The sequence below is a fragment of the Magnolia sinica genome, chromosome 17 (assembly GCF_029962835.1).
Source record: "Magnolia sinica isolate HGM2019 chromosome 17, MsV1, whole genome shotgun sequence".
NCBI classification, from domain to species: Eukaryota; Viridiplantae; Streptophyta; class Magnoliopsida; order Magnoliales; family Magnoliaceae; genus Magnolia; species Magnolia sinica.
The window spans coordinates 47,654,649-47,674,766 of NC_080589.1; the positions used below are offsets into that span (position 1 = coordinate 47,654,649).

The window sequence follows — 20,118 nt, forward strand, 5'->3', positions numbered from 1 at the left end:
TCTGATGATCTACCAGATGAGTTTCCCCCTATGAGGGATATATGGCACACCAGAACATGGGATACCATACTACCTATAGCCGTGTTTGCGTTTAATAGTTCTGTCGATAGGTCATATGTCTAAGTCCTTGCGAAGTTGTTACTAGTTATAAACCTAGGAAATATATTGATCTTGTCCCTATGTCGCTTTCCCATAGGCCGTCAGAGTCTGCAAAGTCTTTTGCATATCACATTCATTCTTGGCATCAAGAAATCAGGAAGAAGATCATGACTAGTAATGAACATTACACACTTTCTACAAACCAACATAAACATTTCAAGGAATTCAATGTAAGGGACTGTGATGGTCCGCATCAGGCCAGAGCGGTACCCTCAGGGAGCCGCTCGTAAATTACACGCGTGTAGCGCTGGACCATTCAAAATTATAAAACGAAACGGTCTCAATGCATATGTGGTAGATCTTTCACCTTCCATGGGAATTAGTTTCACATTCAATGTGGAAGATCTACTTGCATTTCAGGGAACCGCTGATACATTGTCCAACCTACCACCTAACCATCCTGATTCCCCAGACCTTTCCCTTGATCCATAGTCCCCTCCCGACCCATCTTCCCAGCCACTACGTCCCATACCTACCCCTCCCGACCCATCTTCCTAGCCGTTACATCCCATACCTACCCTTCCCGACCCATTTTCTCAGCCTCTACCTCCTATACCTACCCGTCTTGACCATTTTCCCAACTACTACGTCCCATACCTACCCTTTCCGACCCATTTTCTCAGCCTTTACCTCCCATACCTACCCGTCCCGACCCATCTTCCCACCCTCTACCTCCCATACCAACCCTTCCCACACCTAGACAGAAAATAAAGGATATTCTGGACCATCAAATAGTTTCAACATCGAACAACGGATTTCAAAAATACCTGGTTAAGTGGAAGTCACGCCTAGCTTCAAACAGCACGTGGCTCACTGAGGAGGAGCTTCAGAGACTTAATCCTGATATCATAGAGCGGTTCAGGAGTTTTGTTTCGCCAATGGTGAAATCTTCGCAACCGGGGAGAGTTGATGGGGACATCACGTGCACGCGCACACGCACGCCGCCCCCCTACGCATGTACGCCAGGAGGAGGGCCCCACCATTAATCTGGATCAATGACAACGTCCAGGGAGGGCCTCCTAGTTAGAAGACGGAGTTTTAGTTCGTTGGAGTGGGCCCGATAATCTAGTAAAGCCCATCATGGGATCTCATGATCGTGTCCCACTAGTCTGATTGATCTCATATTTTAGGTTTTGCTTAGTAATGTTATTTAGAATATCATGGACGGATTAGATTTCTTTAATTAGTTTTTATTTTGATTTACTTCATCGCCAAGTAATAGGTTGCGCACATGGCGCGAGTTTGGGTTATAGGTTTTTCTTATAAATAGGCACCCCTTATAGCTTTTTTATTCATTGAAGCTTAATAAAAATTCTGCGTTTTTCTACTCCTCTGAGTTCTCGAGTTGTGAAAATCCAATTTGGTACGAAACCCTCCCTTCATAAAAGGGCTAACTACTGTGGTACAAAACCACATCGATCCCAATTCGCCCCCATCCTCTACCACCTCTATTTCTCATCTCTTACCACCATCCACGCTTCAAATTTGTCCTTTATTGCAATATCTTTCCTCTTTACAGCAAAATTCCAGATTCTGGCCCTGCAGGAGGGCTGAAACTTTGGCGGAGCACCACGCACAGACCGCGCATCTGATCGACACGAAGCTTGAGGGTTTTAAAGCCCTCCCCTAGCCGACCAAAACCAAGGAAGCGCTTTCCGCGTTCGGCGTCCCCTCGCACGTGTGGCCAGACCCCTACACACGTGCGACAAGCCTGGCCCGCTGTCCGCATGCGGGGGCTATCTCCAGGTTCAGATTTCCGCCTAGTTTACTCCTCTCATACCTATTCTCCCTAACCCTAACCCTAGATTACATTACTTTCAATTTATTTGCCCCTTTTCTTACGCTAGGGTTCTTTGAATTGGAATTGGTGAATCCCTTGGATTAGGGACTGATTGTGGTGCATGTGTGGATGATTTTTACTTCCCTTTGAGTATCGTTTGGTCCATAATTTTACTGATCCAGCCCTAGCCTGTGTAGGCCTAGACCCGCACAGATTTCCCTTGCCTGAATGTTTGAACTTTTGTGTGGGATGTGGAATTTTATGTGATTGTTTCTAAATTAGTATAATCTAAAGCCTGAGATTTTTCATATCATATTTAATTTTCATGTCCTGCATCAGTGTTTCAACCAGTTAAGATGTAAGGAATCACTAACAAAGCTACATGATTTAACGTCGAAGAAAATATATATCATTTAATCTCGTATAAAGAACAAATAAAAATACTTTACCTTTTTTAAACGATTCAAAAACATAAAATGAAAGCCAAGTAAAGCTTAAAATAGAAGAGAACAAGTATAATTTGAATCGTAAATCATAGGATTCAAATCATAGAATCGTAGGATTCATATAAAAAGGGATTTAAGGTTGGGATTCAAATCATCTTGCTTAAGATTCAACTAAAATCATATATTGTAAATAGTAAATCATAGGATTTTGAGAACACTGCCTATAACCCATAGTTGTAGTAGTGAATAAAACTAAAGCAAGACTAGGGGGTATTTCTGGAGAGAAAAACAAGGGGTTGAAGCCATGCTGGCAGGCCAAGGGTGTATATTCCTTGCATTTGGTGGATTTAGAAGGCTTCTAGGCTTAATTATTAGTCCACACATGGCCCACATCAGTTTAATTTTGAATCATGTAGGATTTTATATAATGTTGAATAGGAATCTTTGTGTACAGGTTAGAAAGGCTGAGTCTAAATCAGCCAAGGTTGAGATTTAAGAAAGATTGTTGTGGTTATAGAGTTTTAAAACAAACAATTGTATTTTGGCAAAGTTTTGTTTTTGTCCCACATTGGTTAGGGAAGGGAAGTTCTAACTTCTTTTGTATGAAAAGTTTCTCAAATAGCACTTGAGCCTCTTCTAAAGATTATGCTTTGAGGTGCATGCGCCACATGCAGTTTTTCACACACATGTCAAGCCATGGACACAGTGCGGTTTTGTGTGCTTGCCATGTATTATATTTTTTCTTCTCAAATTCTTATGCTTTAATTACTTTTTTAACATTAAAATGCTTTAAACTTTTAACAGTCAGTATCCTAAGTATCAATATCGCTACAAGTTTCAATGGCTGGGGATACGGAAACAATATCGATATTGCTGATAACTAGAAATGCAGGGAAAATGGAGAAAGCAATGGAATTTTTCAGTGAAACTTCAAGAGATGCTAAAATACACATATTTGCATATTTAGGAATCAAAAAGTTGCAAAAAGAATGCATACATAATAAGCTTCCATTTAATGGGGGCCTAAAAGCATGTGTTGTCATAAGAAATCAGTCTGACCATCCCATCTATCCATCCAACCTTCCATCCACACATCCATCGATATTTCATAATATCGACAAACAATATTTTGCCGAGAAACCATCGACAACTAGAAAGGAAACGAAAGATTGTGTCTCAATATTGCCCATATTGCGATAACGATGACATCGCGATATTATCAATATTATTGTCTACAAATTGAACATTGCATACAACCAATGTACCTATAAAAAGTTTTGAAATGGAAACTTTTTTAACAAACAGATTTTTGGCGATATCAATACATTGGCGATATTATCAAAATATCAATACATTGGCGATATAATCAAAATACCACTAATACAATGGTGATACAGGTGACACCTGGAATTTACACAGTTGAAAATATCAACGATACATTAGCAATATCAATACATTGCCAATACAAGCGACACCTAGAATTTACGCGATCGAAAATATTGGCAATACATTGGCGATACTTAGTGATACATCGCCGATACCTGGAATTTCTTATACTACCAATTAGTGTTCGAGTTGTTGTTATCGCTACAAGTTTCGCTGGCCAGAGATAAAGAAAAAATATCGTTATCGCCGATAATTAAAAATGTGGGGAAAACCGGAGAAAACATGGGGATGAAAACTGAGAGAAGACGATTGGGTTTCTTGTATTTTAGACAACCCTAAAGGGTTGAATATATAGAGATCTACAGTCAGCTATACAAGGTAAATGATAAAAACAGAATCCTCTATCTATGGAAATGAACCATACAAGGTATACTAGCTATACAAGGTATACAAGGCATGTGGCCTGTCTAACATCCCCCCTCAAACTAATGCTGGTCATCGACAAGTAATAGTTTGCCAACTAAAAATGAGTGACGTGCAGGAGTGAGGGACTTCGTAAGAATGTTTGCAATCTGATCATGGGATGTGACATGTGGAAGAGAAATGGACCCAGACTGAAACTTCTCGCAGATGAAGTGACAGTCAACCTCAATATGCTTTGTCCGTTCATGAAAAACAGGGTTAGAGGCAATCTGAATGACATTGAGATTATCTACATGGAGTGGAGTAGGATTCTGTAAATGAACGCCCAAGTCGGAAAGAAGTCCATGTAACCAGACAAGCTCACTACACGCAGCTGACATCACTCAATACTCTTCTTTCATGCTTTATTTGGAAACAGTGGCCTGCTTCTTACACTTCCAAGAGATGAGAGAAGTGCCGAGAAAAACACAGTAGCCAGTAGTAGATCTTCGTGTGAGAGCGCAACAGGCCCAGTCAGCATCCGAATAAGTACGAAGGTCTAAAGATGTCGTGGAGGAGAAGAACAGTGAGCGATCCAGAGTTTCACGCAGGTATCATAGGATGTGCAACACCGCAATCATATGAAGAGTCCAAGGAGCAGATACAAACTGGCTGACTACTTGGACAACGTAGGCAATATCAAGGCGAGTCATTGTTAAGTAAACCAGACTCCCAACCAAACGGCGGTATAATGTAGGCTGCGCAAGGAGATCACCATCGTCACGGCCATATTGAACATTAAGTTCTAAGGAAGTCTGAACTGTCTTCTGATCCATCAACGAGGCCAAGGCGAGAAGGTCCTTGGTATATTTATGCTGGCTAACCAAGATCCCACTTTTAGAACGTGAAAATTCAAGTCCAAGAAAGTAAGTCAGATGGCTGAGGTCCTTCATCTTGAAGAATGATTTCATAACTTCCTTTAATGCCGAGATGTCAGTAGCATCGTTACCAGTCAGGAGTAGGTTGTCAACATATACGAGAACAATGACAATTCCGCGATCAGTGGTGCGCAAAAATAAGGATGGGTCATAACCACTTTGAGTAAAGCCAGCACCTATAACAACATTGTGAAACCGTTGGAACCATGCCTGAGGTGCCTGTTTGAGGCTGTACAGAGCTTTCTTTAGGCGACATACCTTATTGGCGGGGATTAAAGAGTCAGGAGAAGGTTTCAAATATACTGTTTCTTGGAGGTCTCCATGAAGAAAAGCATTTTTCATATCCATCTGAGCGAGTGGCCAAGAACGAACGGATGATATTGCTAGAAGAGTACAAACAATTTTCATCTTGACCACAGGAGCGAATGTCTCATCATAATCAATTCCGTGTTCCGTTTTGTATCCCTAAGCAACAAGCCGAGCCTTGTATCGATCCAATGATCCGTCAGACTTGAGCTTTACAGAATAAATCCATTTACTACCAATTAATTGGTGGTCAGTGGGTCAAGTGACAATGTCCCACGTATAATTATCATCCAAAGCTGCAAGTTCTTCTGCCATTGCCTTCTTCCAACAATCATAAGTAGCTGCCTGAGAGTATGAAGTAGGAATATATACAGTATCCAGGGTAGCATTCATGGCAGACATAGAGTATATCAAGCGATCAGGTTGTCGATGTATACGAGCGGAATGATGTATCAAGATGGGTTCTGGATCGGCAACGGGTACAGTAGGGAGAGTAATAGGTGGTGGATCTGTACGTGTTCGTTGTGAGTAAACCTGCAACGAACGAGGGAGTGTACTCGAAAAAAAAGGAGTGTTAGGAAAAGCGGTAAGACCAGGAGAGTTTGGTGCGTGCAGAGGAGGAACAGATGAATGAAAGGCAAGATGCTCAAAAAAAATAACATGTCGTAATACCCGAACACAACGAGAGATCGGATCATAACATCAAAAACCCTTCTGAGTTTTTCCAAATCCCAAGTACATACATTTGACTGATTTTGGGGAGAGTTTGTTACGTTCATGTGATGTCAAATGAACATAACATACACAACCAAAAACACAAAATAACATGTCGTAATACCCAAACACGACGAGAGATCGGATCATCACATCAAAAACCCTTCTGAGTTTCTCCAAATCCCAAGTACATACATTTGACTGATTTTGGGGAGAGTTTGTTACGTTCATGTGATGTCAAATGAACATAACATACACAAACAAAAACATGAAATATGGAATATGTAAGAAGTAAGCCGCTGAGAACAAAGAAGGGAGATTTACTATTCAGAACTTTGGTTGGCATCCGGTTAATCAAGTAGATGGAATGCAACATACCTTTCGCACAGAAGGAACGAGGAACACTCATAGCTGTCATTAGGGTGTTGGTAGTTTCAACAATATGGCAATTTTTCCGTTCAGCCACCCCGTTCTGTTGTGGAGTATCAGAACAGGTGATCTAATGAATAATCCCATTACCCAGAAGATATGTACGAAAATTCGTTGAGAGATATTCTCCCCCTGAGTCAGCACGGAGAGTTTGAATTTTTACCTGAAATTGAGTGTCTACCATAGAATGAAATATCTTGAATTTTTCAAAAACCTATGACTTGGAGTACAGAAAATAAATCCAGGTGTAATGTGTGAAATCATCAATGAACAAAACATAGTATCTTAATCTAGAGAGTGACATAATTGGTGAAGGACCCCAAACATCCATATGCACTAATTCAAACATAGATGATGATTTGGTAGTACTTAGAGGAAAGGGAATACACTTACTTTTTGAAAGACAATAGGAAGAACAAGAATAATCCAAACTACTTTTATTAAGAGAAATATTCCCTAACATGCCAGAAGAAAAAAACTGAATCAACCGATCTGAATGTGGATGACCCAAGCGACAGTGCCAGAGTTTCCACATTTTGTTTGCCGAACAAATATCTGAAGAAGATGGAGAAAAGAAACAACGAGCTGGAGTGACAGATGGATCAAAATCCAGCACGTACAGATGACCATGTCGCCTACCTTTCCCAAGTACCTTCCCCGTTGCCAGATCCTGCACAAAACAACAGTTTGGAAGAAATATGAACAAGCAGTTATTGGATGTAAGTTGACCAATAGAAATTAAATTTGAGGAGAGTTTAGAGACATGAAACACATCACGAAGGATGAACTGGCAATGGGCTGAGGGAGAGAAAGACAATGAACCAATGGCCAAATGGGTAGTCTAGTGCCATCCGCAGTAGAAATAGCTTGATTTCTAGTGTAGGGACAAATGTCGCGAAGATATAATACATCACCAGTCATGTGATTGGAAGCACCCGAATCGAAGAACCATGTAGAAGATGAGGATATACCTGACATACCGGCAGTAGAAAGGGCCTCCACAATCTGTTGAAGCATCACAGGAGTTAAAGGTGAGGAAAGTCCTTCAGCAGAAGCGGTAGATGCAGTATCACTAACAGAAGGCTCGGAAGAAACAATGGCAGAAGTAGCAGAAAGAGCAGGACCACGGCCATGACCTCGATCACTATGTCCACGGCCGAAAGAGGAAGCATAGGCATGTGAACGACAGTCCTAAATACCATGACCAGTCCGTCGACAATAAGCGCACCAATCTTTGCACTGAGGGACGACATGTCCCACTTTGTTACAGCCGCAACAAGTTAAAGGAGTGGAACCACGATTTGGTGCGGATGTGGATACAACGAGTACTAGATTAGATGGTCCTTGAGTTGGGGACATGGGAGAGAGAACTTGCAATCGTTGTTCCTCAGCTAATAAATCATTAATAACTGAATTCAAGGAAGGAATTGGGCTACGGTTCAAGAGAGAAACCCTACAATGCTCAAATTCCGAACGCAGCTTCATAAGAAACTATCGAACTTGCGCATTATCGTACATTGTCTTAAAGTCATGCGGAAATTCTGGATCCATCATGACCATTTCAGTCCAGATTGCAACAACTGTAGAGTAGAATGTTTGAATACTTTTGTCACCCTGAGTAAGGTGAACCAAATCTTGTTCCAGGCGGTATAATCGAGCCGCATTTCTTTGTTGATAAATTGTCTAAAGATGCTCCCACACTGCCTTAACAGTGCGAGGTGGTGTGAGGCCAACAGCTATTGACCGATCGACTGAATCGAGAATCCAGGTAATAATCCGTCAAATTCGACAATTCTTGAAGAATCTAGGGTGCCTCCTAAAGAGAAAAATGAGAATAGGGTAATGGAGGATGAAGTGGGCGATGTAAAAAAAATTCCTCTTTTACGTCTTCAATCGATTAATATGGGTGGTGCAAGACTAAGCACTCATTTGCCGTTATCTCCAACTACGATGCGTGCTAACTTCAATGGACTTAACATTCAACCTTAGGATGTAGCCATGATGAAAAAGCATCAACAACAATTTGCGGTTCAGTGGGATATGTTAACAAATTTGATTTAGGCACCTCAGAATCATTGAAATTCTTCACTGCATGGAACAGAACAACCTTGAAAAGTAGATATGCTTGAAAACTTTACCAAGATCCATCCGCCAGGTAGTCGGACGCAGCAGCAGGGTCGACCGCAGCAGCAAAGGCGGCCGGACGCAGCAGTAGGGGTGGCCGGACACAGCAGCAGGGTGGTTGGACGAGGCTGTGTGACACGGCAACGGCCGGATCGGTCAGGGGGTGGTGTCGATGACGAAGGAGGTGCCGGATGTGGATCGGTATGGCTCTGATACCATGAAAACTGAGAGAAGACGATTGGGTTTCTTGTATTTTAGACAACCCTAAAGGGTTGAATATATAGAGATCTACAGTCAGCTATACAAGGTAAATGATAAAAACACAATCATCTATCTATGGAAATGAACTATACAAGGTATACTGGCTATACAAGGTATATAAGGCATGTGGCCTGTCTAATAGGGGAAATGGTGGAATTTTTCACTGAAACTTCAGGACATGCCTAAATACACATATTTACATGTTTATGAATATAAAAATAGCAAAAAAGAATGCATTACTTCTCATTTAATGGAACCCAAAATAAATGTGATGTCACAAGAAATCACTCAAATAGTAATCAAAATGAATTTATATCATATGAATGTTGTTACTATACAATAATTATTATTTGAGTACGAGATTAGTAGACATTTATTAGACAGTTAAAATGAATAAATCCAACAATCCTATTTTCATAAAGAAGCATCCATGAAATGGGATGGTTTTAACAATCTGCCATTGAGATAGTGATGTGCCTAGAGAGGGTTGCTCATTCCATTCAACTACTTTTTAATAAATATATATCACATGTACAATTTCAAGTGCCCACACATGAAGAGATACATGTAGCCAGAGTATAATAAAACTCCCATTTTAAATTTTTCAGTCTGTAAATAAGGGAAAATAGGTCTTCTTACATCTGTTGGTGGGATCCACCATGAAGTTTGTGAGAAATCCACTCCGTCCATCCATTTATCTAGATCATGTAAGGGTTTGAGCCTAAAAATCAAGCAAATCCAAACTCATGTGGACCACATGATAGGAAAAAATGGACAAGAAAATGCCTACCGTTGAAACCTCCCTAGGGTCCACGGTGATGTTTAATCCTATCCATGTCAGGGCCTAAGCCTAACATGTTGGGGCCTAGCCTAAAAATCAGGCAGATCCAAACTCAAGTGGACCACATGACAGGAAAAAGTGTGTAGGAAAATGCCTGCAGTTGAAACCACCCTAGGGTCCACTGTGATGTTTATGTCCTATACATACCATTCATAGGGTCATTCCTAGTGAGATGAACTGAAAACACAAAAATAATAGCCCCACAAAAAGGACCAAAACTTCCGTGGCCCCGAAAATGTTTCAATGGTGGATGTTTAATCTTCACTGTTTCATGTCGTGTGGCCCACATGAACTTTGGATCTGCTTGATTTTTGGGCTCATGCCCTAACGTGCTCTGGAAAAATGGATGGACGACACGGATTTATTATAAATACAAGAAGGCAAGCCCCACAGTGAGGGCCGCACCATCTTCAGTAAAGTTGGAGTCACACGGAATCCACTCCCTTAAAACTTTAAGAGTTAAGACAGAGAGAGAAAGAGAGAGAGCTTTCGTTTTTACGAAAGTCTCTCGTCTTCTCCGGAAAACATGCAATGACGATGATATTTCGATCTTTTTCCGTCAAAAATCCAAAAATCCCTCCATAAATTTATCATTTTTTTTTCAAACGTAAACCCAAATCCCCTTAAACGTCGGCAAAATCAGGTTCTCTTCCAAATCTTTTCTCTTCAAAGAAAACAAAAGGGTTTTTTTTAGGGTTTTCTTATCTCGGAAAATTCGGCGTCGTTTACAGTGATTGACCCACCAAATCCAGCCAAAAGCTGCTTCCACATGTAGATCTCAAGAAAAAAAAAAAAAGGTAAGAGAGATTTTGACTATATATTTTTTTTATATTTATTTCATTTTTTTCCAATAATATGGAGAAAATTTCGACAATAGATATTTTTTCGATAAAATCCAAAATATCGCCGATATTTCGTAGACACTAGGAAGAGAAACGAAAATTTGGGGTTTTGATATCGCCGGTTCAGCAACACCAATAATATCGGCGATATTATCGATTTCTCGACGACAATGAAAACACTGCTACCAATGTTATCAGCATCACTACCGGTATTACTGGTATCGCCGAGCTAAAGATACAAATAATATCAGGGATACTTTGAACAATGCTAATAGTTATACTTAGTTCTTTTAGTCTTTTCTAACCGTTACAAAAGACGAAGTCCTTACTCCCTATAAGAACCCAAGCAGGATTTAATAAAAATGACTAGAGCTGTACACGAGCCAAACTAGGTCGAAAAGCTCACTCGGCTTGGCTCGATCTAGCTCAATTTGACTCGGCTGAACTGCAACTCAAGGTGAGCCAAGCTTCATATGACCTAGCTCGTTTGAAAACGAGTCGAGCTCGAGCAGAGTGAAGCTTGACTCGGCTTGGCTTAAAGCTCAATTCCAAGCTTGGTTAGTGATGCAGGACATGAAATTCAAATATGATATGCAAGAATTCAGGCTTAAGATCCCATTAGTTCAGAAACAACTACACAAATTCCATATCCCACAAGAAAGTACAAACATTCAATTAAGGGGAATCTATGCGAGTCCAAGCCTACACAGGCTAGGGTTGAAACAATAAAAATTATAAGCCAAACGATACTTAGAGGGAAAATAGAATTCAGCCACACATGCATAGTAATCCGCCCCTAATCCAAGGGATTCCCCAATTCTAATTCAAGGAATCCTAGGATGAGAAAAAAAAAAAAAAAAACGGAAACAAATTATGGATAATGCAAACTAGGACTAGGGTTATGAAACTAGGTAAGAAAAAGGAAAAGAAAAGGAAATCCTGAACCTAGAACAGATCTCGCGTGCAGGCAGCGGGGCAGGGTACCGACGCACGTGCGCAGTAGGGGGTTGCACGTGTGGAGGAGGCCCGAATCCCAAAAGGGACTTCTTAGCCTTGGTCGGCCAGGGGGGTCTCCAATCCCTCCAAATTTGATGGCGATCCGACGTACGGTTGAAGTGCAGTACTCCGTCGAAGTTTCAGCCCTCCTGCAGGGCCAAATTCTGGAAACTAGCTGTAGAAAGACAAACAGCTGCAAAACAAGTAGATTTGAGGCGAAGATGATCGAAGGATGGATGAAATAGGATGGAGGGGCAGATTGGGATAAATGTGGCTTTGCACTTTAGCCCTTCGAAAAGGGAGGGCTTCACACCCACTTGAATTTTTTCACAACTCAGAAACTCAAAAAGTAGAAAAAAACTTACAGGAATTTTATTAAACTTAAATGAATCAAAAGAACTACAAGGGGTGCCTATTTATAGGGAAAACCCTATACTCCAAAACTCGCGCCATGTGCGCAACCTATTACTTGGCGATGAAATAAACTAAAATAAAAACCAATCAAATAAATCTAAAGCGTTCATGATGTTCTAAATAATATAAATAAGAAAAACCTAAAGTATAAACTTAATCTGACTAGTGGGCCACGATCATGAGATCCCATGAAGAGCTTTTCATGATTATCGGGTCCACTCTTTTGAATCAAAACTTCGTCTTCTAACTACGAGGCCCTCCCTGAATGTTGTCATCGAGCCAGATCAAAGGTGGGGCCCTCCCTCTCCTTCCGTAGTGCGTAAGGGGCGGCGTGCTTGCGCGTGTGCACACGATGTCCCCATCAGTTAGCTCAAGCTCGGCTCAATTCGAATATGTGTGTGTGTGTGCGCGTGTGTGTGTGTATGCCCTACCCTGCCCATCCCATTCTTTACTTTCCCTTTAAGATTCCAACCCGCCGCACCCACCCGAGCTCTCTCTCTCTCTCTCTCTCAACAGCAATGTACCTCTAAATCTAATCTTTGATATTTTTATTTATGTAATTGTTTGAAAATAGGAAAACCCCAAATCTCAAGATTAAGATTTGGAGTTTTGAATCTATGATTCGCAAATTGAAAGGTTTGGGGGTTAGGTTGCGTTGGGGGGGGGGGGGGGCAGGTTGGGAGCTTGAATGGTAAGCTCAAGGGCGAGCTCGAGCTCAAGGGGAGCACGAACAAGTCAAGCTAAGCTCCAATGGTAAGCTCTAGAGTGAGCTCGAGCTTGAGCTTGAGGAGAGCAGGGACAAGTCAAGCTAAGCTTGGCCCACCTTGACTCAACTCGGCTCGATGTATGGCCCTAAAAATGACTGGAAAATTCTCTCTACAAAACCTCTATCTAAAATTCATGTGCAAGTAGTGTCCATTGCACATGCAAAATCGGGCCTTGAACCATTCATAACGTACATTAGATTGCCTATTACGCTAGCATACTCATGTCGCAATATACCAAGACCTTCATTTAAATTTGAAAATATAAGCATTTGCAAAATAGATTCATGACCTAGGCCATGCAAACTCTCTAGACACTTCAAAATCATTCTCTTGACCAGTTTGTCTAGCCCCTTATGAACATGAGATGATCTTCATTTAGAAACAATGCTTGCTCCTTTCCCATATCTAGTAACATCTTCATCAAATCATGTCATGCTCAAGCTTGACTTTGGTGTACCTCATTTATAATTCATAGACAAGTTAAAGAGTTCTTCCTTTACTAAAGCTTTTCTCCCGACTTTACTACAGAGGACTGTTCTTGGTTTTGGCATCCCTCAACTCAAGGTATTTGAAAAGTGATACAACCACTACTTCAATGTTGGAAAAAAATAACTCACATAACCCAGCTATTGCAGATTCAACTAGCCATATCAGTGACCCATTTAGAGTTTCAGCTAGAGGATCTACTCTTGGGAAACTAAATAGACTTCTTGAACCTGGGCTTCTTGTGAAGAAGAACCAGCACTAATGCTCTTTTCCCCTGAATGCATGAGTCAAATCAGTGGAAGAAGCATATTGACTCCTCTCCTGCTGATTTGCAGGAGCCTAGTTAAGTCTGAACACTTCACTAGCACAACTTATATTAAATTATTATCTAAAGATATCTAAGGATCTTTTATAGTTCACAAGACTGAATATAAAAGATATCATGACCATTTCCAGAAGTTCCTAAAGTAATCTTCACTGTTTAGAAGCATTTTGGAAGACACTAATTGATGTTAATCGTTTGTCCTCTTGATAGATTAAATGTTGATTGCCTATGATTCATAGATACTTCAAAATAGGTAGCATATCATACCACAAAATATCCGATATTTCAATTTTAATGTGTAAAATCCCTACTCACAATCAGGATACATCCGTGGATATCCATACTGTATGTGTCTATCATAGTTAAATAGTTAAAATTTGTAAGAAAAATAAGTTGAGGCAAGATGCCCACATCACAAGAAGAAAATGAAGCATAAGAACATGTCACAAGCACAAGTATGAACAGGTAAGAAATGCCAAAGAAAGGAGGTTACCTCGGTTTGTCTTAAACTCATTTCTAAGCGTGCAAGTTCATCACACATATGATCGCTTTGATCTTTTTGGAGATTTAACTCATCCAGCATAGTTTTTATCTCCAATCCCAAGCAGATGTTCTCTTTCTCTAATGACTATAACAAACAATATCAAAAGTTTGAGAATTAGCTAAGTAACATTTTTATATAAACTATCACAATCAAGCTATCCACAAAGAAAGGTTAACTTCACAAGTAGTGCAGCTATCCAAAAAGACATGTTCAATTCACAGCAAGTGCAACAAGAGACCCTTGAAGTAAATTGCATGGCGAGACACCACTAACATACAAGATTCACAAAGCATTATAATTAAATAACATTGTACAATAAAATAAGAAAAATGTTTTTCTAGAAGAAAAGCCATGTCGTGTTGTGAATATGGTATTCTATTCTACAAACGATTTTTAACAGGTGAAAATAAGGCAATTTTTGTAGGAAACTAGAGTGCTGATCTGTAACCAGCTGAAAAACATGAGCGCCAACGCACACCTTACGTGATAGGGGCTTTGAAGCTAGCCAACAAGCAAGCTGACGGACTCTAAAGGGCCTGTGTGTGTGTGTGTGTGTATGAGGGAGGGGGGGTGGTTGTGTATGCTTTGGTGGTCCCTCAGGACCCCGCTCCTTTATATCCATTAGGGAAATATCATTAGGGTGTGAGCATTGTTTAGAGTATCTCCGATATTATCCTTATCTCCAGCTCGGCGATACCAATAACAATGGTAGTCTTAGAAATTCCAGGGGTCGATGATGTATCGCTAAGTATTGCCCATGTATCGATATCGCCAATATTTTTCACTGTGTAAATTCTAGGTGTCGCTTGAATCACCAATGTATCGATATCACCATTATTTTCAGCTGTGAAAATTCCGGGTGTCACTTGTATTGCCACTGTATCAGCGATGTTTCGATAATATCTCTAATGTATCAATATTGCCAAAAATCTTTTTATTAAAAAAATTCCATTTCAAATATATGCACATGGTTATATGCAATGTTAAATTGTCGACGATAATATCAATCATATCGCGATATTATCGTTATTGCACCATTGGTGATATCAAGACCATAGTCTTTTGTTTCCTTTCCAGTTGTCGAGGATTTCTTGACTAAATATTGTGTTGTTGATATTCTGAAATATCAATTGGTGTTTGGATGGAAGGTTGGATGGTTGGATTGATAAATGGGCAATTTTTTATTCTAAAATATGCAAATTTGTGTATTTTAGCATCTCCTTAAGTTTCACTAAAAAATTCCACCGATATCCCCCATGTTTCCCAGCATTTTCAGTTATTGGCAATATTATCAACGATATCGATATCGTTTCCATATCCCTAGTGAACGAAACTTGCATCAATACCAATACTTCGAACACTAGGTTTGAGTGGAGGGACTATTCTCTACACAACACTTGTAGGAAGAACTGTTCGTTGAGAGAACAAATTACCTCAGACTTTGCTGCAAAACTCTTTTCTGCTTCCACTAAGGAGTTTTGACACTCTTCAACCTTCTTCTCCATCTCTTCTTTGTCAGTCTCTCTCAACTTTTGCTGTCTCTCAATTTCCGCAGTAAGATAGTCAACATGACATTCTAGTTTTCGACATTGACTTTCATAATCAAATTCTTCTTTAAGCCTGATCGTGTTTACTACTTTCATAGCCTGCAACAAACAGAAATAGGCATTTCTAAGCTGGGCATAAATACTAAAAATAATATGTTAAGTACTTGTAATTGGTGAAAATTGATTTTATTATGATTTACTCTGCAGAAAAACAGAAAAAAAAGGAAATATAAATAAACTGACATTGTTATAGAAAACTGAAGGAACTCCAGTAAGCAAAAGAAAACCATCACATGAGAAGCAGGCATAACTTGTGGAAACAAATATTATCCTCTTCATAATTCTACGAAGAAAAAAATAAATAAATAAACATCAGCATCATAACAATAACCTAAGAAATAATATTGTAAGAAACAAGGCTCTCTTCCTCAAGCACCTTAAGTGTACGGAATTGATACCACAACAATGATTTCAGAAATAAAATCATTGCGTCACTACAGACTTCCAAGAAAAGCGAATACTGCACATCTGAGCATACTCATGACTCATGAGAAGTTCAACTCTCTCATAAACTCGCTATTTTTTCAGGCTAGTTTTCATTCTAGATGAGAGTTTCTCAAGAAGTTATTTTCTCTAGAACAAAGTGTCCAATCTTGCTATGCTCCATTCTTTCATGGAATACTGCATACAAAATTAGCAGTTGCAGATGGCACCTTGGATATTTGTTATTAAATCATGTTCTCCTTCCAAAGCAAGAGAAATCTCAGGAAGTTTCTAATCCAAATCAAACATTGCAGAAGCCCATCAATTGCTCTCCATATCCACAATCAATTATTTTCCCTTTTCTAGAAATGATACTATTTACCATTCAAAGAGATTTTTTTTTTTTTTTAAGGAAAAAAGGAAAAAAGAGAAAAGAAAAGAAAAAGAAAGGGGAATTTGTCATTGATGTCTATGGAAATGAATCAGTCACAATCATCATCAACAAAGCAGCTGCTAACATTGGTTTTCTAGATTATGCACTATAATATGAATTACTGAAATTCTGGATTTGGTTATGTAGCTGCTCTGATCATGCCCAACTGGAAGAGAAAGGGAGTTGGGTAAAACTGTGTGGAGTTCCCGCTTCATGCTTAAATGGAATAGGTCTTTCACTTGATAGGCTCTTGCCTATGACTGGTTGAGGATAGTGATTTAACACTGGACTGGGAGGACTGAGGAGGTCCAATTTGCAAGGATGAAAATCCATAGAAAGAGGTAAGGAGCTAACTTGGAGAATGTAAAACTCTGGATTTAGGACATCAGCTTTAACATAGAGGTGGTCTAGGAGAGATAATCAGAACAGGAGAAATTACAGGAAAAGAGGTGGAGGATTGTGCGAAAGGCAGCTCGGACAAAGAAGATGATGGTGCACCCTTTAGGGTGAACCCCAGAGCACAGAATATTGAGGGGAGGCTTAGTTGGCAGCATGCAAGCAGAGTAATGTCCATCACAGGTTCAAGAGGTGCAAAATTTAAATTCAAGTGTGTAGCACCATGTCTGGGGGACAGGTAACAAGTGGGAGAAAGCACAAAAGGAGTTGCCAAAAATTGACCATGAAGGGGATCAGTTCCGTACCTTCGCACAAAAAGTGGGCATCAGTAGCAGTGAACGACCAAGAAGGGAATTAGTGACACAGATTAGAGGCAAATTGGTCATTTCATACAGAAACCTTGCCTGAAGTTTTTAAGGAAAATCAGCGAACCATGATCAGGTAGTGGGAGTGAAACAATAGCGCTACTCAACTGAAGGAAAGAAAGGAGACATCTCAGCAACATGGGCAGAGGCTTAAAGGGCCTACAAAAGAATGGGTACAACAATTAAGCAAAGCAAAAGAGAGACGAGAGGCAAAACATCCACAGGAAGATGGGAGGATTGTGCTTCGAAATTTGAATCAGCCAACAAATCCCCTGCATCTGCTATGCAATGAGGGGAAAGAAGGGGGCTTTTTTTCAATCATAGACCGAACGTGTCTACTAATCAGTCATGGTCTGGCAGAGGTCTCAGGAGCAGGGCGCAGTAAGAGTTGAGTGATTCAAATGGAAGAGGAGGGAAAAAGGCTAAGATGGGACCCAACTAGGGACTCCTATTGAAGAACAAGAAGGGCAAAATGGAGAAGAAGGTCAAGTGAGAATTGGATATAAGGCATGTATACCATGTTGGGAAGCTTGTGGGCATCTCATTTGGCTACAGTGAGGATAATTTTCTGTAATAACCCTGGATTCTTGTACACATTCATATACGCATGCACACACTTGAACATACATACATGCTCCATCCATACATACATGCATACATCCATCCATCCATCCATGCATACACACATTCATCCATGACCGAACATGTCTACTAATCAGTCATGGTCTGGCAGAGGTCTCAGGAGCAGGGTGCAGTAAGAGTTGAGCAATTCAAATGGAAGAAGAGGGAAAAAGGGTAAGATGGGACCCAACTAAGGGCTCCTATTGAAGAACAAGAAGGGAAAAATGGAGAAGAAGGTCAAGTGAGAATTGGATCAAAGGCATGTGTACCATGTTGGAAAGCTTGTGTATCATGTTGGAAAGCTTGTGGGCATCCCATTTGGCGACAGTGAGGATGATTTTCTGTAATAACCCTAGATTCTTGTACGCATTCATATACACATACACACACTCGAGCATACATACATGCAAACATCTATCCATCCATCCATCCATCCATGCATACACGCATACATCCATCAATTCATTCACGCATACATACATTCATACAAGACCAACTATGCATCCATCAATCTGTACAAAGATAACCGTTGATTTTTGTATTGAAACTACCTAATCTTGACCATTGATTGTGTATTAAATTTGTCCAAGGTGTGACCATTAATATGTATGTTAGATCTGTCAAGTTTTAACCATTGAACTATGTAACAAATCAGCCCACTTATGACCACTGTTCTAACTTCTAGTGCTAAATTAGTCCAATTGTGACCGTTAATTTATGTATTAAATCTACCCAATTTTGATCATTAAATTGTACCTTAAATCTGCCCACTTAGGACCATTGATTTGTACATTAAATCCATCCAACCTTGATCATTAATCAATGAGAAAAATCAGCTCAATCTTAACCATTAGTTCTATTTAAGGACAGTGGAGCTTTTTCTATTTAAGGGGATGTGGATTAGAGAGAGAGAGAGAGAGAGAGAGAGAGAAAGAGAGAGAGAGAGAGGAGGAGGAGGAGGAGGAGGAAACAAAGAAGAAATGAAAGGAGAGGAAAGCTCTTGGGAAAAGGTTTAGAGCTTAGAGTTTAGAGAAAAAAGAAAGAAAAGGGAGATTTCTTAGGGAAGGTGAGAAAGGAAGAAAAAGGGCTTCTTGAGTGAGTTCAAGAGGAGGATTCTTCAGGTGATTTGTCTCACACATGGGTTTTTCTTGATTTTATTCTTGTTTTTATGGAATCCTTAGATTTGGGTTTCTTCTTTTGGGTAAGTGCAACCCTTTTTCTTTTGTGTAAATGATTTTCCATTTTCGTCTAACATGCATTGTAGGATTCCCCAAGGTATGATTCCTTGCACTTTTTTCTTTATTTTCTTGAAAAGTGAATTTCATTTTTCTTCATCCATACCATTTCCTTTATTTTCTTAAAAATCAAAGATTTACTTCCTGTCTTTCTTGAATTCTTACCCCTTTTTATTTCTTTCTTTTTTTCTTCTTCTTTTTTTTTCTAAATCAAGATCCCTGGATACATTCTAGGGTTTAATATGCAATTCTATGGGAATTTATGCACAAACTATTAAATTGATGAAGATTTTTTTCCTAGTGTAATTTTTCGGAATTACAGCACTAACCTATACAAACTTTGTAACTCCAACAACATTTTGTACTTTCCCAGAATTTCCAGGGACCTTTTGGTCAATTCTACAGGGGCTTATCTGTTCAGATTTTATAGTTACAAGGTTTACTGCACAGTTTTCTGCACTTTTCAAAAATTATAGGGTTTCAGTTGTAATTTTTCAATTTTTCAATTTTAACTCTTTACATTGCATATGGATGTTCCTTATGGAATCTTTTAATGTTGGAAAAGAGTTTGTGATACTTGAATTCATGCAGGGAAAAGTTTATGAATCTCTCAGGTGTTTGCAATATTCTAAAAATATTTATTTTTTATAAGGAAATTCATGCATTATTCATATCATTGTGAGAACACCAAAAAAATAGTTGGGGCGATTGAGTCCTCTAGGTTGAAAATCCCCAAAAGCATAAATAGGTGGGACAATCCAGACCCTTGGGTTAAAAGTCCCTAAAGCCCAATTGGTACCTCTTGGAACCTCTCCCTATGGGGCCATGTGGATGAGCATGTAAAGATTGCAAAAGGCCACAGTTAGGCCACGTAGGGT

At 39.7% G+C, this 20,118-nt stretch overlaps 1 protein-coding gene across 4 annotated transcripts in view; it reads right to left on the reverse strand.

Annotated features, from left to right (window-relative positions):
* Nucleotides 1-20,118, reverse strand: part of LOC131230990 (kinesin-like protein KIN-UA) — an 89,358-nt gene that overhangs the window by 43,251 nt on the left and 25,989 nt on the right. For all 4 annotated transcript variants that reach the window (XM_058227035.1, XM_058227034.1, XM_058227033.1 and 1 more), the window contains 2 exons: nt 15,594-15,806; nt 14,110-14,244 (listed from right to left, as the gene is read on the reverse strand). In XM_058227035.1, coding sequence (XP_058083018.1) covers nt 14,110-14,244; nt 15,594-15,806 — 348 coding nt within the window. The remainder of the gene's footprint in view (nt 1-14,109; nt 14,245-15,593; nt 15,807-20,118) is intronic.